General features: G+C 40.1%; 1 protein-coding gene across 1 annotated transcript in view; it reads left to right on the top strand.

Moving 5' to 3' along the window:
• LOC144036790 (ryanodine receptor 1-like) overlaps window positions 1-23,948 on the top strand; it is a 40,976-nt gene that overhangs the window by 15,019 nt on the left and 2,009 nt on the right. The window contains exons 43-100 of the mRNA XM_077547684.1: window positions 6-120; window positions 205-337; window positions 965-1,059; window positions 1,124-1,259; window positions 1,336-1,522; window positions 1,601-1,712; window positions 1,813-1,933; window positions 2,002-2,171; window positions 2,255-2,475; window positions 2,554-2,644; window positions 2,718-2,858; window positions 2,927-3,090; window positions 3,182-3,260; window positions 3,342-3,431; window positions 3,502-3,642; window positions 3,719-3,796; window positions 3,883-3,958; window positions 4,027-4,150; window positions 4,452-4,567; window positions 4,659-4,726; window positions 4,821-4,942; window positions 5,082-5,131; window positions 5,208-5,268; window positions 5,351-5,477; window positions 5,565-5,676; window positions 5,767-5,848; window positions 5,923-6,053; window positions 6,154-6,474; window positions 6,594-6,834; window positions 7,019-7,106; window positions 7,192-7,284; window positions 7,550-7,564; window positions 10,093-10,263; window positions 10,342-10,401; window positions 10,494-10,628; window positions 10,721-10,833; window positions 11,631-11,727; window positions 11,813-11,922; window positions 11,997-12,048; window positions 12,127-12,219; window positions 14,416-14,515; window positions 14,594-14,673; window positions 15,274-15,350; window positions 15,422-15,495; window positions 16,797-16,877; window positions 16,953-17,041; window positions 17,141-17,269; window positions 17,345-17,449; window positions 20,131-20,212; window positions 20,284-21,602; window positions 21,672-21,754; window positions 22,438-22,597; window positions 22,759-22,845; window positions 22,972-23,241; window positions 23,321-23,451; window positions 23,527-23,569; window positions 23,638-23,771; window positions 23,845-23,905. Of these exons, the coding sequence (XP_077403810.1) occupies window positions 6-120; window positions 205-337; window positions 965-1,059; window positions 1,124-1,259; window positions 1,336-1,522; window positions 1,601-1,712; window positions 1,813-1,933; window positions 2,002-2,171; window positions 2,255-2,475; window positions 2,554-2,644; window positions 2,718-2,858; window positions 2,927-3,090; window positions 3,182-3,260; window positions 3,342-3,431; window positions 3,502-3,642; window positions 3,719-3,796; window positions 3,883-3,958; window positions 4,027-4,150; window positions 4,452-4,567; window positions 4,659-4,726; window positions 4,821-4,942; window positions 5,082-5,131; window positions 5,208-5,268; window positions 5,351-5,477; window positions 5,565-5,676; window positions 5,767-5,848; window positions 5,923-6,053; window positions 6,154-6,474; window positions 6,594-6,834; window positions 7,019-7,106; window positions 7,192-7,284; window positions 7,550-7,564; window positions 10,093-10,263; window positions 10,342-10,401; window positions 10,494-10,628; window positions 10,721-10,833; window positions 11,631-11,727; window positions 11,813-11,922; window positions 11,997-12,048; window positions 12,127-12,219; window positions 14,416-14,515; window positions 14,594-14,673; window positions 15,274-15,350; window positions 15,422-15,495; window positions 16,797-16,877; window positions 16,953-17,041; window positions 17,141-17,269; window positions 17,345-17,449; window positions 20,131-20,212; window positions 20,284-21,602; window positions 21,672-21,754; window positions 22,438-22,597; window positions 22,759-22,845; window positions 22,972-23,241; window positions 23,321-23,451; window positions 23,527-23,569; window positions 23,638-23,771; window positions 23,845-23,905 (7,837 nt within the window). The remainder of the gene's footprint in view (window positions 1-5; window positions 121-204; window positions 338-964; window positions 1,060-1,123; window positions 1,260-1,335; window positions 1,523-1,600; window positions 1,713-1,812; window positions 1,934-2,001; window positions 2,172-2,254; window positions 2,476-2,553; window positions 2,645-2,717; window positions 2,859-2,926; window positions 3,091-3,181; window positions 3,261-3,341; window positions 3,432-3,501; window positions 3,643-3,718; window positions 3,797-3,882; window positions 3,959-4,026; window positions 4,151-4,451; window positions 4,568-4,658; window positions 4,727-4,820; window positions 4,943-5,081; window positions 5,132-5,207; window positions 5,269-5,350; window positions 5,478-5,564; window positions 5,677-5,766; window positions 5,849-5,922; window positions 6,054-6,153; window positions 6,475-6,593; window positions 6,835-7,018; window positions 7,107-7,191; window positions 7,285-7,549; window positions 7,565-10,092; window positions 10,264-10,341; window positions 10,402-10,493; window positions 10,629-10,720; window positions 10,834-11,630; window positions 11,728-11,812; window positions 11,923-11,996; window positions 12,049-12,126; window positions 12,220-14,415; window positions 14,516-14,593; window positions 14,674-15,273; window positions 15,351-15,421; window positions 15,496-16,796; window positions 16,878-16,952; window positions 17,042-17,140; window positions 17,270-17,344; window positions 17,450-20,130; window positions 20,213-20,283; window positions 21,603-21,671; window positions 21,755-22,437; window positions 22,598-22,758; window positions 22,846-22,971; window positions 23,242-23,320; window positions 23,452-23,526; window positions 23,570-23,637; window positions 23,772-23,844; window positions 23,906-23,948) is intronic.

The following is a 23,948-nucleotide window of genomic DNA, read 5'->3' as shown; positions in this document are numbered from 1 at the left end:
TATAGGAATATAATGAGCAACAAAGTTTTCTACCAGCACCCAAACTTGATGAGAGCTCTGGGCATGCATGAAACGGTCATGGAAGTCATGGTTAATGTACTGGGCGGCGGAGACTCCAAGGTGATTTAAAAAAAAAAAAAAAGTACCGTACTCAAATCCATTGCAGGCATGAATATACACATGACTTGTTTTTCATATCCGTAGGAGATCAGGTTCCCCCGGGTGGTGACAAACTGCTGCCGCTTTCTGTGCTATTTCTGTCGCATCAGCCGTCAGAACCAGCGCTCTATGTTTGATCATCTCAGCTATCTGCTACAGAACAGCGGCATTGGCCTCGGTGATTGTATTTACTGGGATTTAGCAATGCATCTTGACAGTTTGCCTTAACACATGAGCATGTGTGCATCTGTTACGAAGCTGGACTCTAAAAACAATTGAGTCACAAATAACCCAAATTAGGTCAAAAATGGACCGACCCAACTTTTTGAGTTGTTAAGCAAATTGAATTAACAATACACAAACCAACCAAATTTTTGGGGTTGGTTTATGGTTTATTTGTTTGACCCAATTTTTGGGTGAATTGAATAACCCGATTGAATTGGGTCAAAAATGAACCGACCCAATTTTTTGAAGTATTTAACCCAAAATGTTGGGTTAAGTTAAATTAATAATCTGCAAAAATTTGGCTGTTTTGTGGTTTATTTGTTTGACCCAACTTTTTGGGGTAAATTGAATAACCCAATAGAACCGGGTCAAAAATGAATCAACACAATTTGTTTTGTTATTTAACCCAAAATATTGGGTAAAATGTAATAACTATTAATTAATAATCGTTAATTATTTATTTGACCCATCTTTTTGGGTTAATTGAATGAACCCAAAAAGTTGAGTTTGTCCCCTTTTGACCCAGTTTGGAGTATTTTTGACCCAACTGTTTTTAGAGTGTGGGTCTTGTATGTTGTAGGAATGCGGGGCTCCACCCCCTTGGATGTAGCGGCGGCCTCCTGTATTGACAACAACGAGCTGGCGCTGGCTCTACAAGAGCAAGACCTAGAAATGGTAAAAGGCAACCAGAATTCAGAAAAACAAGAAGCGATACTTGAGTAGACTGATGTCTTTCTAGGTGGTGAAGTATCTGGCTGGATGCGGGCTACAGAGCTGCCCAATGCTCCTCTCCAAGGGCTACCCTGATATTGGCTGGAATCCATGTGGTGGAGAGAAATACCTTGATTTTCTTCGTTTTGCCGTTTTTGTTAATGGTCTGTTTTGTATTTTTTGGCATTGTTTATTTATATATCTATTTTCACTTAACGTTGATGATGTTTGTTTCTCCAGGAGAGAGCGTGGAGGAGAATGCCAATGTTGTGGTGCGCCTCCTCATCCGGAGGCCTGAATGCTTTGGTCCAGCCCTCAGAGGGGAAGGCGGTAATGGCCTCCTGGCTGCCATTGAAGAGGCCATCAAAATATCAGAGGATCCTGCGAGGGATGGGCCAAGTGTTAAGAAAGACAGACGCTTTCCCATGTAAGCTCCATTTTCTAAGCTCCACTGGTGATGAAGACAATGCAAAATTCACATAACATCCGCTGTCAATTGTCGTAGGTTTGGCGGTGAGGAGCAGCATGAAGAGAACAGGGTGCACCTGGGAAACGCCGTCATGTCATTCTACTCAGCACTTATTGACTTGTTGGGCCGTTGTGCCCCAGAAATGCATGTAAGCTATTAGCTTGACTTATCAACAGGTTAAGATAAGAAAGACTACTGTAAGGTGTGAGAGAAACTTTACTGAAGAACCACATTTTTGTCTTCTGCAGCTGATCCAGGCTGGAAAGGGCGAGGCTCTGAGAATCCGAGCCATCCTTAGGTCTTTGGTCCCTCTTGAGGATTTGGTTGGTGTCATCAGCCTTCCGGTTCAGATTCCTTCTTTTGGAAAAGGTGGAAGCAATATTCTCTTCTTACCTTGTTCCCACAATGTCATGTAATTCGTCTTATCTCATATTTAGACAACAGCATCGTAGAACCAAAGATGTCAGCCAGCTTTGTGCCAGATCACAAAGCTCCCATGGTTCTGTTCCTGGACAGAGTGTACGGTATTGATAATCAGGATTTCCTGCTCCACGTGCTGGAGGTGGGCTTCTTGCCTGACATGAGGGCTGCTGCCTCTCTTGATACAGTGAGTATCAAAAACACAGCCAACACTCCTTGGCTTGTCGAGCACACTGCATGTCATTTAACATTGGACTTCATATCCTCTAGGCTGCTTTCAGTACCACCGAGATGGCGCTAGCTTTGAATCGTTACCTGTGCTCTGCTGTGCTGCCACTCATCACCAAGTGCGCCCCGCTCTTTGCTGGCAGCGATCATCGAGCCATTATGATTGATTCAATGTTGCATACAATCTACCGGCTATCTCGCGGACGAGCCTTCACAAAGGCCCAAAGAGACATAATCGAGGAATGCCTTATGGCTTTGTGCAAGTCAGTATGAAAAATCACTTCATGTTTTAGATTGTTTTAGTTTGATGGCTGATCTTTTCGTTTGGTTCTTCACTGCAGGCATCTTCGTCCATCCATGCTTCAGCATCTGCTACGACGGCTGGTTTTTGATGTTCCCATTCTAAATGAGTTTGCCAAAATGCCACTCAAAGTAAGTGGACCTTTAACAGTTTTAGGAAAACAATTTCATGCGTAATCTTGACCAAGTGGCATCTTGTTGTCAGTTGTTGACCAATCACTATGAGCGTTGCTGGAAGTATTACTGCCTCCCTAATGGTTGGGCCAACTTTGGAGTTTCATCAGAGGAAGAGCTGCACCTGACCCGCAAGCTTTTTTGGGGCATATTTGAGTCTCTGGCACACAAGGTAGTGCTGTGACAAATAATGACCAAATGTGCTTCAGAGCGCTAACGTCTTCTTATTGTGATGAACAGAAATTTGATGCCGAGATTTTCAAAATCTCAATGCCATGCATCTGTGCCATCGCCGGGGCCATCCCCCCGGACTACGTAGACGCTAGCTATTCTTCCAAGACCGAAAAGAAGGCTTCAGTGGATGCAGAGGGAAACTTTGATCCAAAACCAGTGGAGACTACAAAGTGAGCTTCTTTTTTTTTCATTATGTATTTTTAATATAATCTCATTAAAATTGAACTAAACCTCAATTTTTTTTTTTGTTGTCTCAAACAGCACAATCATCCCTGAAAGACTGGATGCCTTTATCAATAAATATGCTGAATATACCCATGATAAATGGGCCTTTGAAAAGGTAAGGTTTTTTTTTTCATCTTCTGTAGTAAAGAGCAGCACTGTGCTATATTAGCTCAAAGTCTTTGCCTCTACCTTCTAGATCCAGAATAATTGGTCTTACGGTGAGGTCCTGGATGAAAATGCAAAAACTCACCCAATGCTTAGACCATACAAGACCTTTTCAGAGAAGGTGAGTGTGCCAAATGTGCATTTATTTTGCATGTCTCTATCTGTGACAATCGTGACCCTTTGGTTTGCAGGATAAGGAGATCTACCGCTGGCCCATCAAAGAGTCAGTCAAAGCAATGCTGGCTTGGGAGTGGACCATGGACAAAGCGAGAGAGGAGGAAGAGTCCGAGAAGAAGAAGGCAGCGTCACGCAAAATTTCACAGACAGCTCAGGTACACAGCAGTGCAAATGCTGTTTGTCACACTTTTCCATTTTAGTGATAATATGTGACAATGATCCCTTTTTAAGGCAACCTACGACCCAAGTCATGGTTACAGTCCACAGCCCATTGACATTACTCACATGGCTCTCTCAAGAGACCTGCAGGTAGGAAGGAATATCATCTTAGCATCAAATCGATGAAGAATCCAATCGTGTAGTCTTTGTTAAACGGTAATTTCTTTTCTGCTCAGTCTATGGCTGAGCAGCTGGCAGAAAATTACCACAACACTTGGGGCAGGAAGAAGAAGCTTGAGCTGCAAGCTAAAGGTAAGACATTTATCATTCAACAGCGTGAGAGGGTGCTTATTTGTTCTATTATTACATTTTTGTGGCAGGAGGTGGAACACATCCTCTTCTGGTGCCATACGACACGCTGACAGCAAAAGAAAAGGCGAGAGACCGAGAGAAGGCCTATGAACTACTGAAGTTCCTACAGTTGAATGGATATGCTGTCACCAGGTAACAACAATACATACGTGTACAGTAGATTTGATATATTGTGTATTATTAAAGAGTATTTTATGTTACCCTGGAAGAACATATCCTCAGATAACCTGCCTATTCAGACAACACAAACATGATTAGAGCACTGGAGATTACCTTTAGGCACGCATGCTTATGCAATCCTTATTACACTGATTGAAAAGGTCAAACTACTAATCTAATATTTTTCACAGAACAATGAAAACAAAGCTGATTTTTTATTTTTTTTTGCTCCTGCTGTTGTGGAGAAAATGGAATTGAATTTATTTCTCCTCAGGGGCCTGAAAGATATGGAATCTGACATTTCGTCCATTGAGAAAAGATTTGCTTACGGCTTCCTGCAGAAACTGTTGAAATGGATGGAAATTGCCCAGGAGTTTATTGCTCATCTCGGTACTGCGCGGCATGAAAAAATGAAGGAAACATAATGGCAATATTGTGGTTAGACTGAATGTTTCAATCATGTTTTCAATGTGCTTTACAGAGGCAGTAGTAAGCAGTGGACGAGTGGAAAAGTCTCCCCATGAACAGGAAATCAAATTCTTTGCAAAGGTGTAAATATTCTTCATAATCTACAGTACATATCATGTTAAGGATCGAATTTGTCTTGATAGCATCACTAAAAGTGCGAGCTTTTCATTTTCAGATCCTGATGCCTCTAATCAACCAGTATTTCAAAAACCACTGCCTGTACTTTTTGTCCACGCCTGCTAAAGTCCTGGGTAGTGGCGGCCATTCATCCAATAAGGAGAAGGAGATGATTGCAAGGTGACGTCCCTCCTACAACAGACACCTTCTTTTCATTTGCATGCTTTTTCTTTTTCATCAGCTTTCCCTGTTTTTGCAATTTCCTTTCTTTTCCTTTACTTTCATTCGTTTCCTTCGTTCCTTTCCTTCTCTTCCTTAGTATCTTCTGTAAAATGTCCGCTCTGGTGAGACACAGAGTTTCACTCTTTGGTAAGACAGTTTGTCCCCAACAAACATGATGTCATGATGCAAAAGTCAATTCATATAGAATGTTACTTGTGTGCAGGAACTGACGCATCAGCCATTGTGAACTGTCTTCACATTCTGGCCCGGTCATTGGATGCAAGGTGTAGCGTTTATAAATATACTGTGTATTGCATTCAATAGATTTTTTTGTTATTTTCGTTAAAATTTGTTTGTTCGTTTTAGGACCGTAATGAAGTCCGGTCCAGAGATTGTTAAAGCAGGGTTGCGGTCATTTTTTGAAAGTGCTGCTGATGATATCGAGAAGATGGTGGAAAACCTTAAACTGGGCAAAGTATCGAAAGGCAATCAGGTATTGTACGATGAACTCATGGACAAAAGTAATGGGACACGCATTTTAATCAGTCAATCAATCATGTGTTTTCTTTCTGCCATATAGCAAGTGAAAGGTGTGTCCCAGAACATTAACTACACCACCATTGCTCTGCTGCCAGTCCTCACTTCACTTTTTGATCACATTGCCCAGCATCTGTTTGGAGATGATGTCATGTGTGAGTTATTTTACATCAATTTTTGTGTTTTTTTATTAATTTATTTTATTCATTTATGTTACATCACCGCCATTTGTTTCTCACACACAGTGGATGACCTGCAGATGTCGTGCTATCGTATCATGTGTAGCATCTACTCCCTCGGGACAGTCAAGAATCCACATGTTGAGAGGTAACGGCAGAACTGCAGGAATTTAATAGAACGATTGGACCTAGGAGGACTTTACTGGTTGATTGCATTTACAGACAGAGGCCAGCTCTTGGAGAGTGTTTGGCTCACCTGGCAGCAGCTATGCCAGTGGCCTACTTGGAGCCGCATTTAAATGAATTCAATGCTTTCTCTGTGTACACCACAAAAACCCCCAGAGAAAGAGCCAGTGAGTTTCTTTTTTTAAAATATGCACAGATTTAATCATGCAAAAATAAAGAATTGACATGAATGTATTTCTTCACTCCTTCTCCCATGGAATACAAAAGTATTGGGCCTCCCTAATGAAGTCCAGGAGTTATGTCCAGATATCCCAGAGCTAGATTCTCTTCTAAAGGAGATCGGGGACTTGGCGGAGTCGGGCGCTCGCTATACGGAGATGCCTCATGTGATTGAAATCACTTTGCCCATGCTATGTAACTACCTGCCTCGCTGGTGGGAGCGAGGACTGGAGAACTTCCCCGAGATGGAGAGCCACCTCTGCACCGCCGTCACATCCGAGCACCTCAATCAGTTGCTGGGCAGCATCATGAAAATTGTAGTCAACAACTTGGGAATAGACGAGGCTTCCTGGATGAAGAGGTTGGCTGGTGAGTTACTTTTTAATTCTCGTGATGTGCTACATGTAACATTCACCCACTTGAACTGGACAACGAGCATCAGATGACTGCATTTCCTTGAGACGACACCCTTTTGTTCCGCTTCCCAGTATTCTCGCAGCCCATTGTGAGCCGGGCGAAACCAGAGATGCTCAAATCCCATTTCATCCCGACAATGGAGAAGCTAAAAAAGCGTACGTCCAAGGTGGTGGCCGAGGAAGACCACCTGCGAATGGAGGGCAAATCAGAAGGCGACGAGGAAGACGGCACTATACGGGATGAGTTTGCTGTCCTCTGCCGAGACTTGTATGCGCTGTACCCACTCCTCATTCGCTACGTGGACAACAACAGGTGCACACTCAGCAATATCTGTGATTCATGATTAAATTAGAGCAAGCCCTCCACAAATTTCTCTTAAATAGGGAAAAAAAAAATAATTGTCTGCTAAGATACATTGATGAGAAAATGACTATTTTGGCGAAGTGCTAAAATTTCAAGAAATGGACAAGCATGTAAGTCAATTCCTTTGTTGCAGAGCGAGGTGGCTTACCTGCCCGGACCCAGACGCCGAAGAACTCTTCCGCATGGTCGGAGAGGTCTTCATATTCTGGTCTAAATCTCACGTGAGTGCAGTACACACTTTTGGTCTTTGACATCAAAAGCTGTTTGTATAAATACGTGATCTAAGTTCCTCCGATGCTGATGCAGAACTTCAAGCGCGAGGAGCAGAACTTTGTGGTAATGAATGAGATCAATAACATGTCATTCCTCACTGCTGACAGCAAGAGCAAAATGAGCAAGGTGAGTTGCAAATTCATTTTCTGTGCGACTGAAATTAATGTAGATCCAGTAGTGCAATATCGTTTGCTTGTTTTTATTTTTTAGTATGTTCAGATAATGTTTTAATTTTTTAATTTTTTTTTAATGTTTTTTTTTTTTTTTTTTTTTACTTCTAAAGTTTTGCTTTCCACTAGCTATTTGCGAGCAAAAGCAGTTATGTTAACAATATTCTCTCTTTGGCTGTCCCTTTTTTCTTCATCCGTTGGGTTGCGGCTGGGTTTTCCAGGGCGGGGACTCAGAGGTTAGACCTTGTTCCTGCACGACCGCTGTGCTGACCGCATGGCACCTCACTTTGGGGGAGCTTTTCATCAACCTCCCCAACACACTGGCACATCTGATCCACACAAAGTCATAATATACACTTTCCTACACACCTGTATGGACAAAAGTATTGACGCACACACTTAATCTACTAAGGTTTTTTTATTTATTTTTTGCTATTTCTCAGCCCCCCCCCCCCCAAAAAGGCTCATAATGCACATAATATTCCCACAGACACACGCCTGAATCTTGTTAAAAGTTAACAATTTGTACTTCCTGTAGGCCCCATAATGTGTTCCAATACTTTTGTCTTTATAGTGTATATAGACATAGATGCACATATAGAGTATCATGCACATTCCATAGGGCATGGCCTGACATGTCTTCAGTCATGGAACCTTTTCAGCCCAGGCAGCTGTGTCCACTTTGTCAGCCTAGATGTTGTCATTGCTATAAATACTGATTTAATTTTATTAATAGACATGATGAGGAAAATCATGAGAGAGCATCTTAGGTTTGATTTCATTTAAAACTATTTACATCCTGCCAACGTAAACAAACACACTTGCCATGCTTTTTATTGTAGGATAGTAAGACATGTACACTACTGCCATGACGGATCACTGGACATCAGGGCAGACCCTCATGCTCAGTCCTGCCAGTGTGTGAGGGGGGGAGTCTGGAGGCGCTTGATGAAAGTACTCAGCTGTAGAGTTGGGCTCATGGCACTGGACTTTGCACGAAGCCTACGGTGGCAGTGAGAGCTCAGTGCCATCATGCTGTCAGTTTGCTCTCTGTTGATCCTAGTCAAGTTGGAGTCTTGTAGAATGTCTCGTTTTCTTTCCTAGCTGGTGGGTTGACCTGTAGCTTGTGTAATGCAGCTTTCTGCCACTAGAAGATGATATTAGCCTTCTCTTTGAGGGGCTGTCAAGCACATCATTCTGGATTACCTGACACATATGCAGAAGGGATTTTTTTTTGGTTCACTCACATTTACTATTAAAATGTTTTTTATCGTGAAACACTCCCATACACACTTCTGAAATACAGTATAGTATATGAGTATGTTTCACTGGTGTAAGTGAGTGGATTTGGGGGGGTGTAAATATTATTATATGAACACATTTCAGTACGTGTGAAACGATTTCTCTTGTGTATGTGAAAGGCAATCCTGAATGATGTCCCTGACGGCCTCTCATACTTCTCTGTGCTCTTTCTTCTCTCCTCCCTGGAAGTGCCATGGAGCCTCATGGTTTACTTTCCTGAAGTATGCAAGCCCACTAACACACCTGAGGCTTAACATGACTGAGGCCTATCAGTAGATACAGCTTTGGGGTTGCCATGTTAGAATGTGCTCCAAATGCGCCATGATTTTAACCAATACATTAATTCACACTTAATGTCTAAATTATCCCCCGAAACGCTTTGCAACCTGTTCCCATAACACTTTTGCATCAGTGGCAGAACTGAAGGCATAGCTGATGCACTTGTTCTATTTCTACACATGACACCATAGACAACACTTCATTATACATATATATACGTATAAATATGATGAGCTGTCAAAAATTCTGCCTTTACAAGGATAGTAGAGTTTTGTTTTGATTCACACTGTATACTTTGCAGTGATTAGAAACACCACTCATAAAATAGTTTGCAATCTCATAACATATGTAACATATGTAATGATAGATGATCCACTGTATTTTTTACACACTTTTATAATCGAGCCTAAAATTCTAATTCAAAAATGTTTCTTTACTCAGCAAAGCCGTAAATAGTTTAACTTATCTATTGTTATTTACATACAGCAGGACTATATGGATTTTTTTTTTTTAGCATACAGTACATAACCCGAATAAAGTGATATATTTTATACTCTCACATGAATGAATTTTGAAGAGCATTCATCAGAAGGCCTGAACATAAAAACGGGAAAAGGAGTGCAGGAGGCAAGCACAGGGACTAGCTTGGTCCTATTAACAGTCAGCAACTAATTCATTAACTTCATTGTGTTTTGTTTTGAAGAGACTAATATATAATATCTTCACCTTCAACTTATTTTGTTCCATACGTCATCATGAGTCATTTTGATCATGACCTTAAGAATGATTTATCTCTTCAATTTTCACTGCACGTTTTGTCCAACAATTTTTCCAAAACTCCTCTAATGCCCACTCCCTTTCACAAAGCCAGCGAGACCCTCACGCTGCCCCCACACTTTTGCCACATCCTCTACTTACCACTCTGAGCTCAGAGAAATTAGGTTTTTGTTTCTGTCGAATTACATTTACCCACCTCCCTTTTTTCCTACACATTGTGACATATAATCCCTTCATGGGTTTATCTCGCTATTTGCAGGGTTCTGCTGTCATTACATAATAAACCGTATTCAGATGGAGCGATCATCTCCATGGTTTTTTGGTCAACTCTCGAGTTTGATGCCCGACAGTGTCATTTGTGGCACGGTATGAGATGCTGTGAATACTTGCTTCTACTTTGTGTCAGGGCGGAGGCTCGGATGCGGAGCGTACCAAGAAGAAAAAACGGGGCGACCGCTACTCGGTGCAGACTTCGCTCATTGTGGCGGCTTTAAAAAAGATGCTCCCCATTGGCCTCAACATGTGCTCCCCTGCCGACCAGGAGCTCATCAACTTGGCCAAGATTCGATACTCTTTGGTAATTTAAGGACATGTGAATACACTACCAGCTTTGAATCAAAATGAAATTAAGTGTTGCTGTTTCTGTACTGCACAGAGAGATACTGATGAAGAAGTGAGAGAGTTCCTGCAAAATAATCTCCACCTGCAGGGAAAGGTCTCATCCCATGCATGTTCCAGTGTTCCGCTCTCAGGAAGTTCTGTCAGCTTTTCTTAAATATTGCTGTTGCTGTGCTACTGTATGTACAGGTGGACAATCCATCCATGCGCTGGCAGATGGCCCTCTACAAGGAAATGGCGGGAAAGGCCGAGGATGCTGATGCGGCAGAAAAAGTGGTCAAGAGAGTGCAGGAGGTCTCCGCCGTCCTCTACCACCTTGAAGTGGTAAGGTTTTCCTTTCTTGCACTAACAAATTAACCTAAGTGAGAAATTGTTGTTTTTTTTCTCATGTGCATTTTGCTTTGTTTCTTCAACAGACAGAGCACCCGTTTAAATCCAAGAAGATGGTGTGGCATAAATTGTTGTCCAAGCAGAGGCGCAGGGCTGTTGTTGCTTGCTTCAGGATGACACCGTTATACAACATCCCAAGGTAAAGATGGCAGGATCGAGGCATATATAAGGAGACTACACTCAAAGTTCAAAAAAAAATCTTCAACAAATAAGAACCTACCTCAATTACATTTATGGATTACCAGGACTTGGATGACTGAAAAACGACACTGACACAAGAACCGTATTAAAAATTTTTTTTTTAAATAAATAAATACCTTACTCAAATAAACAAAAAGTCCAACAGGAAAAAGAAGCAGGAGTCCGAGCTGGTTTTAATCACAAAGATTTTTTCTCAAAGTTTCTCGAAATGTATTCTCATCATGATACAAATTAATTTATTTTGTGTTATTACTTTTTATTTAATCTGTCTTTTTTATGACAGATTTTTATTCCTTGTACAGCACTTTGTATGCAGCAATGGTTGTTAAAGTTGTTAAACAAATTCATGAGAATTTGAAGCACAATAAACAAATGTAATTGCAAAAGTTTGGGACAACCCCTTTTCTCTGATTGGTCCGTGTTGGATGGGCTGACCTTTTAAAACGATCATAGAAGTGACCATATTTGTCCAATCTTTTCTAAACTTACTTTCCCTAACGGTGTCATAAGTATGACTCATAATGTGGGTCACTTTTTTACTGGTACCATGTCTCAACTTTTTTTTTGTGTGTGTGTCACACTTCCCATTTTTAAACATTTCTTGAGGTTCGGTTGAGGTTCATTTGAATATATGGCAATACAGGATTTTTATAACTTTTAAAACACATTCAAAAAAACGCACTACACTGGCAAATAAATGTTTAAGATCAATTTGTATGTGTTTTGCCTTTGCAGGCACCGAGCTTCCAATATGTTCCTTGAGGGCTACAAACGCAACTGGCTTCACACCGAGGGTTACGCATTTGAAGACAGAATGATAGATGACTTGTCTGTGAGTGTCAACTCATTTTTTATGTGGATTTTCTTTCCTTTTTTCCTGTAGGTTCACTGAGATGTCATTTCTCTGTGTGTTACAGAAAGCAATGGAGCAAGAAGAAGGCGACGAAGAGGAGGAGAAAGAAACAAAGCCTGATCCCCTCCACCAGCTTATTCTGCATTTCAGTCGCACTGCTCTCACAGAAAAGAGGTTTCTTCAGTGAAATGTGGTCAAAACATCGAAACATCACATTTATTTTCTTCTGTCATTTTCTCTTATTTCAGTAAACTAGACACAGATCATCTTTATATGGCATATGCAGATATTATGGCAAAAGTGAGTTCTTACAGAGGAGGTTATTTGAGGATTTTAATAGCGACAAATCAAATTGAATTTTTTCCCCTGTTCTACTAGAGTTGCCATGTTTGTGAGGAAGAAGAAGGGGGAGAGGAAGTGGGGGAAGAGGCTGAGGATGAGATGTCCTTTGAGGTGCGACAGTCAGAACTGGTAATGGGCGGCGAGGGGCTGGGGACCAGGAACACAGTGGAGCGGTAGCTCTCGACGCATCGAGTGCTTCTCATCATCACGACATCATTTCACCACCACCATTTTTCTCTGCTATGTTTCCGTCCGTCCTTGTTTGTTTGTTGTGCTCCATTCTTTTTTTTTTTTTTTTAATTATTATTAAGAAACAATGACAAATCCCCAATCCAGATGTTTGCTAAGAGTCCGCAGCACAATTTTATATATCAATTTGTTTTTCTTTTAAAATTGTAGAATAACTGCAAAACTTGAAGGAAGACACCCATTCAATCTGGCTTGGGGCTAATTAGATACAATCTAAATTAATCTCAATTTAACACAAATCTAACAGTACTAACGAGAATTATTAATCTAATTTAAAAAAAAAAATAATAATTAAAAAATTAAAAAATAATATAAAGGCCAAATTAGCTAGTTACTCTTGGAAAACCTCTTACAAAAAGCTTTTCCAGCAACTGGTCCCAATTTTCAGATTTTTTTTATTATTATTATTATTATTATTATTTATTACATACACTAAGCAACAGTGTAATCTTGCAGCTATATTGAACAATTATAAGTAGGGCTGGGTGAGTACCAGGGTTTTAATAGTGTTGGAATTTTCATTAGTTATTTTTTATTTCGTTATGAGTTTTGTTTTTTAAATTAAGTTACTTTTAATTTAATAATAATAACAATAATTCGATTTTTTTCAAAAAAGGTTTCAGTTCAATTTGTATTAGTTTTATTATTAATTTTAGTTTCAAAATAGTTTTTATTGTGTGCAAGTTTAAAAAAAAATGCATCATGATAAGTATTGTGTAGTAAAAATTCAACAAAAATATTATATTAAAAACCATTCACAAATCAAATACAGATACTATAAAACAGTCCACAAATTTTGAAGTGCAATAAGTGCAGTGCTTAATACTGCTTCTATAGTGAGTACCAAAACCAGGTACTGTATTGGATTTCAAGTTCTCTTAAAGACTGTTATTGTAATCTAACACAACCGAGCAATGTCTTTGCTGTCCCATTCTTCTCTCTTTCTCTCTCTGTCGCTCTTGTCTTTCCCCATGGCTTCACGTAATCCCTCCCACCTTCCTAACCTCCATCTTTCTTAACTGAATGCTGCTAATCCGTGTCCCCCCCTTTCCCCACTCACATAGCCTACTGACAGACTACAGTGCAGAAGCGTTTGAAGAGCTAAACATTCATGCACATAGCCAAGACCGGCGATATCAGCACACCAACACACAGCGTAGTCAGGTACATGATGGAGGCTACAGGCGTTGTACAGCCTGACACATAGTGGCTAAAACTCGGTTAGGCATACGTGGGTGGCGGGAGGTTGGCTTGATTGTGGTGCGGGAGGTTGGGAGGTTTAAGATGTGAGATGCTCCACGCTGATTTGTGATGTGGCTGAAGAGAGGAATGTCTCTTCTGATTCAGAGATATTCATTCAATGGCCTCCCCCCCCTCCCCTTTAAATGACATTCAACTTCAAGTTGGCAATATTTTACACTGTCAGAAAATAAGTACAATCTCAGATTCTCAGAATCGCATACATTTGATCTTTACGATAAATAAACATTTTTGGCCCCGAAAAGGTGCAAAACTTTCTGACATTGTAGAAATTCAATTCCAATGATTCCAAGCAAAGGCACTCTTACTCTTACATGCCAAAGAAATATCTCCGACACAGAGGGATTGCAGCTCTTGTTCGCGCTGTCCGGACAAAAGCTGCAAGCTTTATGGCTGCAATGTTGGGCCGTTGCTGCTTCCTGTAGTCTAACGCTTGCTCCAGCCAGCAAACGTGAAGAAGTAGTGTTGTGACTCCACCACTAATAAAGTGAGTTGAGAGAATGTGTCTAAGAATCAGGCAGATAACACATTGTTTTCGCATGTTCTCATGAATAAAGTCAAAATGATGGACCATTTAAGATAAACTGGTAAGTCTAGGTAAATTTGAGACATGAGTGAAAGGAGTATGAATGTGAGTCTTGGCAAGAATATAAATGGATAGACTGAATTTGAGCCATTATTCGATTGCAATTTGATGGCCCCGCCTTGAAGAATATGCGAGGACATTCTTGATCTTACATTATTATATCTATCCATTTCTATTCTAAACACGCAAGTCTTCAAAGTGGCACATATTCATCATGTTGTCGGCCACAGGAGAAAGAAATGGAGAAACAGCGACTCCTTTACCAGCAATCCAGGCTTCACAATCGTGGAGCTGCAGAGATGGTGCTGCAGATGATCAGCGCCTGCAAAGGTGGACCTTCTCTCCTAGCGTGTACATAAATATTGCATCCCTCATAATGACTTGATTACACCATATTTGCTTTTGTAGGCGAAACGGGCCCAATGGTGACGACGACCCTCAAATTGGGTATCTCCATTCTTAATGGTGGAAATTGTGAAGTTCAGCGGGTAAGCGCTCATTTATATGGGGTGACAAGCGGTTAAATTTTTTTTCGTAATTAATCGCATTACTTTGATAGTTAACGCACGATTAATCACAAGTTTTATATCTTTATGTTCTAAATGAACAATAAAATGTACAATAACATATTTTTTATACTCTTAACATAAAAATGGAGAAAAAATTTAAACAAATAGAAATATGGCTGCATCTTTTAGTCATTTATATAGTAATTTTATAATAATTAATAAAATTGAGTTAAAATTAAAAAGATGTACTATTGTAGCTATCTCATCTTTAACATGAAGTAAGTTGTGAAATTCTGCGCATTTTTAAAATTGTAAAATACAACCTGACCCCAGTCTCCACAAATATATGCAATAATATTACATTTATTACTGCTCAATTTTGACATGGACGTGTCTGGTGCTTTGCGACTAGAATTCCCCCAGTACAGGCTTTGCAAGTAAGGGGCGGTCATTAATTGCACATTAAAAGAAATTGTGGTGTCAAAGGAACTTTAAATTAACTCAAAGTTAACACATTAATTTTGACACCCCTTATAGTCAACCTTTATTTCATGAATAAATATTTGTTGCTTGTTTCAGAAAATGCTGGAGTACCTGAGGGATAAAAAGGACGTTGGTTTCTTTTTGAGTGTCCAAGCCTTGATGCAAACATGCAGGTTGGGTTTTAAATTACTGACTATAAAGTGGCTGTGCAGAGTGTGGGATACATTGCTCATGTTGTCAACAGTGTCCTGGATTTGAATGCTTTTGAGAGGCAAAACAAGGCAGAGGGCCTTGGCATGGTCTCAGAGGAGGGCACCAGTAAGTCTCTTTCTCCTTTTAAACATTATTTATGTCAACAAGTGCAGAAAATCTCCAATATGAATGTACCGTATAATCATATTATTATTATACAAAATTACATCCGTATAAGGCACCAAGGTTTTTTTTAAATTTATGTACAATGTCAAAGAAAAGTGTGGCCACTGTTTGCTCATCATTAGATGCCACACTAAATATGAAAGTCGATATGTGCACACCTTTGAATGTGTAAACAAAAACAAAAGCATGACTTGAATGTCTAATAAAATACTGTACAAACAAACAACCGCCCAAGCAAATAGAAATTAATTCATATAGTTTCCGAATGAGACTGAATTATGACTTACATAACATTCTCAGTGGCATCAAAAAAAAGAAACGGCAACCCCATAATCATCTTACATTGATGCTGATTATCTCATCTCATCCCCTTTTTCATAGTAAAGAAATTCTATTGTTATTCTATTTGAGCAACAAAATATAAAAAAAAATGCAAAATAAACACACATAGACATCATTTTTACTTTATTCTTATGTGCCCAAAAATACCAGTTCATTTTGCATTCATGTTCTGTATTTAGACCAAAGACCATAGAACAACATTCCAAATAAGAATTGTGGCATATTCTATATTAATTGAACGATTTGTTTCCTAACCTAAACGAAAATATCATTAATACTTGAATAAGTGTTAATGAATTCAATATTTTTGGATGTGTATGGTTGTTTATTCCTTCTCATCACCTGCAATTTCTTCTCATCCAATTGTGGGACTCCATTTAAAACTGTATTTGGTTGAAGTTTGCCATGCGATGTTGTTCCTCTCCCCGTCCTCATCTCTCAGTCCTCTACTGTTGTCAACACACTGACCCTTTCTCCCTATCCCCACCATCACTGCCACCTCTCCCCCGTCCATCCTTTCATGGTCCTCAGAGTTGAACCGAGATCGGGGTAAATCATCGTCTGTCCATCTGCCTTCCCCGTTTCCTCTTTTTTTTCTGCTCTCTCTCTCTCCATAACATTGCATCTCCACTAAAGAGATGATTGAATGGATGCCACTCATGTTGACAGCTTGCACCTTTCCTCACAATTTGTGTTCATTCTAACAGGAAATGAATGTAATCTGGTTGCGTTTGCTCATCTAACCTGCATTTGTTCTGTGGGTGACACCTAACTACATCCTGGTACGAGTTCTTATGACAATTTAGTAGTATTTTGTACAAAAAGTAATCAATTGTGAAAATATTTCATCCAGCTCTTGTCTATGTGGTGTGTGATTTGAAAACCTTTCCTTGCTTTAGATGAGAAGGTCATGGCAGATGACGAGTTCACCTGTGACCTCTTCCGCTTCTTGCAGCTGCTCTGCGAGGGTCACAATAACGGTGAGTGCGGAGAAGATTTCTTAGTTGCCTCGCGGTTGTGAGTTGTTACTCAAATAACCTGTGTCCTGTTTGCAGACTTTCAGAACTATTTAAGGACGCAGATAGGAAGCACAACAACCATTAATATCATCATCTGCACAGTCGATTACCTGCTCAGGCTGCAGGTCTGTAAAATAATGTTCATCCTCATGTTTGACCTTTTTTTTTTTTTTAAATCAAGAAATTCCACTATGTTATAAATATGCATTCTTTTCTCTGTGAAGGAATCAATCAGTGACTTCTACTGGTATTACTCTGGCAAGGATATTATCGATGAGCCAGGAAAGAAGAATTTCTCCAAAGCAATGACAGTTGCCAAACAGATTTTTAATAGTCTAACTGAATATATTCAGGTAAAAAAATGTTGTTGTTTTTTAAAAAAGACACATTAGAATAGTTTTTATTTGTTGCTAACTCTGTCTCCTCAGGGCCCATGCACGGGTAACCAGCAGTCTCTGGCCCACAGCAGGCTGTGGGACGCCATCGTGGGCTTCCTCCACGTCTTTGCTCACATGATGATGAAGCTGGCTCAGGTACGCTCCTGTCACTTATTATCAGCACATGACATCACACCACTACTTTGAGTATGTACGGATGACATCCAGTACAAGAGGCATCAAAAATACTGCCTTTAAATGCTTTCAAAATGGTCTCATTTTTGTTAAATGCAGTCATTTTGATGCAGCTCTGGTATTACTGTATATCTCATTACATTTGGCAGGTGTACATAGTGTTGTGTTCAAATCGTGTACTGTGTATATATGTCAGTACACTCACAGAAATATTTCAGGCCCAACATAAGATATATGTAATTTTTTTACATGAGAAATTCTCATTTACTTTTTTTTTTTTTTTTTTTTTTTAGATAATTTTAACACAAACCTACCAAATAAACTTTGATAAATAAAATAATAAATAAAAATAATAAAATTCATTAGTCTAATAAAGCCTTTTTATTTGAAATGCATAATCCTCAGGTTTATGTATTTAGTACTAATAAAGTTTAATTACTATAAATTAATAATAATAACAGTATTTATTTAAAATACATGTATAAGTATATTGTTTGAATTGCATAATAATTCGGTTACCTATACACGATAAATATACTGCTGCGTATGTGAAAAACGCTTATGTCCATTTTTTTCCCATTTTTTATGTTTTTGTGATGAAACTGAATGCAGACGTTCCAGAAACATAAAAATAATTATACTTTATTAATACTAAATAGTATAAATTAACTTGAGGATTATGCATTTCAAATAAATAGGATTTATTAGACTAATGAGAATATGTATCATATAAGGTATATTTGTTAGGTGTTTGTTAAAAGGATCAAACAAAAAAAGTAAATGGGAATTTGTCATGTGAAAAAAATTATATAAATCTTAAGTCAGGCTTGAACTATTTCTGTGAGTGTATCATGTGCCGTGTGTGTTCTGTGTGCTTCTAGTAATTGTAGGGTAGAGCTGACTGAGTACTTCCCATGACTTCATAGAAAACATGCTTGCAAACCGATGCTCGGCAAATGCCTGTATGACTGAACATACTAGAGATTCAAATCAATAGTCAGTACATGCACAAACATAAATAATAAAATCAATGATGGCTGGGTTCCATTTAACTGCTTAAGTGTCAGCATCTTGTTGTGCATGCAGCTCATTGTCACACAACGCAGCCATTGTTGATGTTATTAAAAATACAGTATTTTATGTTATTTTAATCTCGCATATTTACATTTTTAATAACTTAAAATGGTATTTTCCATCATGTTCCTATTGTATGTTAGTCTTTCTGAACTGTTAATTACGTAATGAAGAATGACGATGTGAACATTTGCACTAAAATTAAAATAAAGAACAAATAAGTAAACTGTTTTCCCTCCCCACAGTGTAGTAAAAACATTTTTTTTAGTAGACAATGATTCGCTTGTCTGTATTAAATAAAGGTTGTTGTTTTTTCAAATTTTTCACATAGCTGTCATAATCCGACAAACTTTTTCTAAGATGACTCCTGTAATTAAAACAATTGCAATAATGTTAGGAATTAACCTGTAAGTTGTCACGATTGTTGTTCAGCAAGTTTTTTTGTTCATGTTCAAGAATGTTTTAATTGTTTAAGGACTGGATCTTTTTATTGATTATTTAAACTGTCTTCCACATGTTCAATGCAGGGTAAAGTATGTATTCACTTTATTTATCTGTTGATGTGATAATGTGTTTGTTATTTATTCTGCGTTGGTTTCACGTCTCAGGTTGTTTTTACACACCTGCTTTTTAAAAAGACTAAAGTCTTCCTTTTGGATTTTTTTAATCATGGTAAAAGATTTTGTATGTTTATGCACGATCCCTTTTTCTTCCCATTGTAAATTTGACATCTGCTAAAACGACACCGACCTTTTGCACACAATGTTAAGAATTTGCCTGAAAGCAGGAATGTTGTCGCACTGCAAATTGTCATGAGTTTGACGAACATTGTGCTTCATTCCTGAAAGGTTTTCCCACTGATGCAACTTTTCACCAATGTGTGTTTTCTGTACTTGCATTTAGGTTTGTTACGATTGAACAAAATCATTGCTTGTTGTATTTTCTGTGATTCTACAGTTGTTTATTTTAAAAGATTTGACCGGTTAGCTAAAAAAACTCTTCAGGAACCCCCCTTCGATTTTCTTTAAAACCGTTCATACAATACACAGTACGTATTAGAAAGTAGGAATACCACAATGTTTAGTTTTTTTAAACGGAACAATCTATTGCAAAGAAGCAGGCAACTACGAAAACCTCCTGAGAAAGTGACTGACCTTTAACCACCACTGTTCCAGTCTACATTTTAATATGCTTTAATATTCTGTTGTTGCAATACACACTACATTTTAATAAGGCATTCGCTCTGTGTGTGTGTTCAGTATTTAACACGTTTTGCAATCATCTCGCCATTTGACTTCACTAAATATTAACCAGCTGGAAAATGCTGTTTATTTGTGCTGTGATTTTGTGGCGTCTTCTTTGAACGTAACTCCACTTGAGTGCAGCAAATATTTGTCGACTTCGGCAATGGGGCACCTTTATTGTCAGATAATTCTCTGTAATAACTTGAGGATTTATACTTTCTGCTTCCCCCTTCCCAGTGGCTGCATCTTCCCATTCCCTAATATGGCGCAAAGTGATGTCGTCGTATTTATAATCCGTGGCCTGTTTTTTTTTTATTGTTGCAGGATTCGAGCCAGATCGGTCTGCTAAAGGAGCTTCTGGACCTGCAGAAAGACATGGTGGTCATGTTGCTTTCGCTGTTAGAGGGTAAACAGTACAGTTGGTTTCAAGTTGGACTTGTCCGATTTTTCTTTCTAAAACGATGATGTGTCACTCAGGGAATGTGGTGAATGGCACCATTGCCCGTCAGATGGTGGACATGTTAGTGGAGTCGTCCAGCAACGTGGAGATGATCCTAAAGTTCTTCGACATGTTCCTCAAACTGAAAGACATCGTGGCTTCCGACGCCTTCCGAGATTATATCACAGACCTTCGAGGACTCATCTCCAAGAAGGATTTCCAGAAGGCCATGGACAGCCAGAAGCAGTACTCCCCTTCGGAGATCCAGTTCCTTCTGTCCTGCTCGGAGGCGGATGAGAACGATATGATCAACTACGAGGAGTACGCCAGTCGCTTCCAAGAACCCGCCAAGGACATCGGCTTCAACATCGCCGTGCTGCTCACCAACCTGTCGGAGCACGTTCCTCACGACACCCGACTGCAGAACTTCCTGGAGCAAGCCGAGAGCGTGCTCAATTACTTCCGCCCCTTCCTGGGCCGTATCGAGATCATGGGCGCCAGTCGGAAGATCGAGCGCATCTACTTTGAGATCAGCGAGGTCAACCGCAAGCAGTGGGAGATGCCTCAGGTCCGAGAGTCCAAGCGGCAGTTCATCTTCGACGTCGTCAACGAGGGCGGCGAGTCCGAGAAGATGGAGATGTTTGTCAACTTCTGCGAGGACACCATCTTTGAGATGAATATCGCCTCGCAGATTTCTGAGCAGGAAGAAGAGGAGAAGGGCGAGGAGGATGATGAGCTGGAAGAAGCTGCAGGGGAGGGGGGAGCAGGAGCAGCCATCGGAGCGGGAGAAGAGGAAGCGAATGGCGAGGAGGCGCCGCCGGAGTCCAGCTCGGCCTTTGCTGACTTCATAAACAGCGTGTTGAGTTTCTTCAGCATTTTCACCTTCCGTAATCTCCGTAAGCAATATCGGCGAGTGAGGAAGATGACCTTGAAAGAGATTGTGGTTGCCCTGACCACCTTCTTCTGGACCATCCTCATGAGCATCCTGCACTTCTTCTACAATGTGTGCAAAGGCTTCTTTATGATAATCTGGCACGCCCTGTTTGGAGGCGGCTTAGTGGAGGGAGCTAAAAATATCACCGTGACAGAGATTTTGGCCAGCATGCCGGATCCAACACAGGATGACGTGCACGGCGATGGACCGGGGGAACCGGGGATCGGGGAGGAACAAGACACGGGCGGGGTTACGGACACTGGGGAGGCCGGGAGTGGGGAAGAGGAGGAGGAGGATACACAGGAGAAGGAAGGGGGGAGGGTACCTGGTATGGATGCGCCTGGTGGTCTTGGCGACATGGGGGTCGAGGCCCCGGTCGAACCGCCAACCCCTGAAGGGACGCCGATAACAAAGAGGAAAATGGTAGGTGTAAATGTAGGGTAAAGCACTGTAAGGTTTGTGACTACTTTGTGTGATTTTCTTTGCTCACAGCAACCAGAAGAGGCCGATGCCAGCCAGAAGCCAACAGAAACAGCACCTGTTGAGGAAACGCCCCCAGAACCAGAAAAGGCCGAGTATAGAACTTCCTTTCATTGTCTCTTTATCTATTTGTCATAGCAAATCTTAAAACTTGAAAAAAAAAAAGTGTCCCCACTAGTCTAAAAACAGTATTATGATGAATACTTAATTTGTGGAATATTAAACATATTAAGCAGCATAATCCACCTGTTTGTATCCATCTCAGGGGGCAGCCATTTTGTCACTTGTCTACTAAATATGACATCACAGTTGCCCAAGGCTCAGTTAATGACCAACCACAGCTGAGCTGTTTTCGGAGTTTGGTCATGTGACATTCGCATGCTGAGCCGTGATTGGTCTTTCCCTGAGTAACTGTGATGTCATCTTCAGTCGACAGCAAAATGGCAAAATGGCCGTCCCCGAGATTGATAGCAATAGGTGGATTTTTCTGCTTCATTTATATTCCACAAAGGTAATATGAATCAAATACTGTGTTTAGAACTATTAGGCCTGCATAGAATGTATTATTGTAAAAACAAGTTTTTGACTTCTAATCCTAATTAGGCCCAGGCCAGCACCAAATTGGACGCCATCTTAGATCCGATACATATTGCTCATTAATATTCATGCATTGTACACTAGTAAAATGAGGAAACGGTCTACTGTACTATACTAAACCACAATTAAAAAAAAAAAACCTGCATGTGGAAGTAACACAACAATCGTAATGTGTTTTCAGTGTCGAAACAGGAGAAAAAGCAGAGAAAGAATCTGAGAGTCATGAAAAAGTGGATGATGATGAACCAAAGAAATCTGCAGTGAAAAAAGAAAAGAAGCCCAAGAAAGGAGGAGGATTCCAAATCTGGACCGAACTGGAAACACAGAGAAATAAATGCATGGTGAATTTTTTGGTTTTAATTTTGTCACATCATTGCTATTACTCCCATTTTACACGTCGTCATTATTTCATTCTAATGATTTTAATAGATATATTGTTCTGTATATCATTTTTTTGGAAAAAGGACGAATGGCTAATAAATATTTTCTGTCTCCTTTATAGAACTATCTTTCCAGAAACTTCTACAACCTGCGATTTCTGGCTCTGTTCCTCGCTTTTGCATTGAACTTCATTCTGCTCTTCTACAAGGTGAGATTCAAATCTTAATGTTATGTATTTTCTAAGACTACTAAAACTACATAATGTAATAACAAACATCCTTCTTTTGGAAGTTTTCTGGTATGTAAATAATTCACTTTTGTCTCTTTGTTGAAGGTGTCTGACAGCCCGCCCGAGGGCGAAGACATGGAAGGATCCGGACTGGCGGAGGGAAGTGGGTTCTTCGAAGGCTCCGGTCTCTTTGAGGGTTCAGGAGATGAGGGCGATGGTTCGGGAATGAGCGATGGGGATGAGGATGAAGAAGATGTGCCGCTGTATTTCTATTTAGAGGAGAGCACCGGCTACATGCAGCCAACGCTGTCCTTCCTCGCCATTCTGCACACCGTCATCTCCTTCATCTGCATCATCGGATACAACTGCCTCAAAGTAGGCACGACGTCGTTTTTCTTTTCAATAGGATTCCTTGGAAACGTCCCATAACCGACTATTTGCGTTTCGAAATCAGATTCCACTGGTGATTTTCAAACGGGAGAAAGAACTTGCAAGGAAACTGGAGTTTGACGGCCTCTACATTACAGAGCAGCCGGAGGATGAAGACATCAAGGGCCAGTGGGATCGACTGGTGCTGAATACGCCGTATGTTGAAAACGCTTCAAACACGTTCAAATCCAAAATGAATTCTATCAATCGTCTTTTCTGTTCCTCTTACAGCTCTTTCCCAAATAACTACTGGGATAAGTTTGTCAAGCGAAAGGTGAGTTTCTTTGATTTGCTGTTTTTGCAGTTCTGAACCTGTTGCTAGAGTCCGGTATCTGTTTCCAGGTTTTGGATAAATACGGAGACATTTATGGACGGGAACGAATCGCTGAACTTTTGGGTGTTGACTTGGCGTCCTTGGATGTGAGTCAGCAGCACGAAAAGAAACAAGAGGAATCAGACAACTCCACATTTACATGGTAGGCAAATAAGATCGATAAAGTACTTCAGAATAATAATGAGCGATGGTCTAAATGCGCGTTTGTTTTCCAGGGCTACCGCCATCGACATCAAGTACCAGATCTGGAAGTTTGGTGTTGTGTTCACAGATGGCGTAAGCACGGAAATGCCGCAGTTTCATTTCATCGCTGTAACCC

This window comes from Vanacampus margaritifer, chromosome 16 (genome assembly GCF_051991255.1).
Source record: "Vanacampus margaritifer isolate UIUO_Vmar chromosome 16, RoL_Vmar_1.0, whole genome shotgun sequence".
Classification (NCBI taxonomy): domain Eukaryota; kingdom Metazoa; phylum Chordata; class Actinopteri; order Syngnathiformes; family Syngnathidae; genus Vanacampus; species Vanacampus margaritifer.
This window is presented reverse-complemented; position numbering and strand designations above follow the sequence as displayed.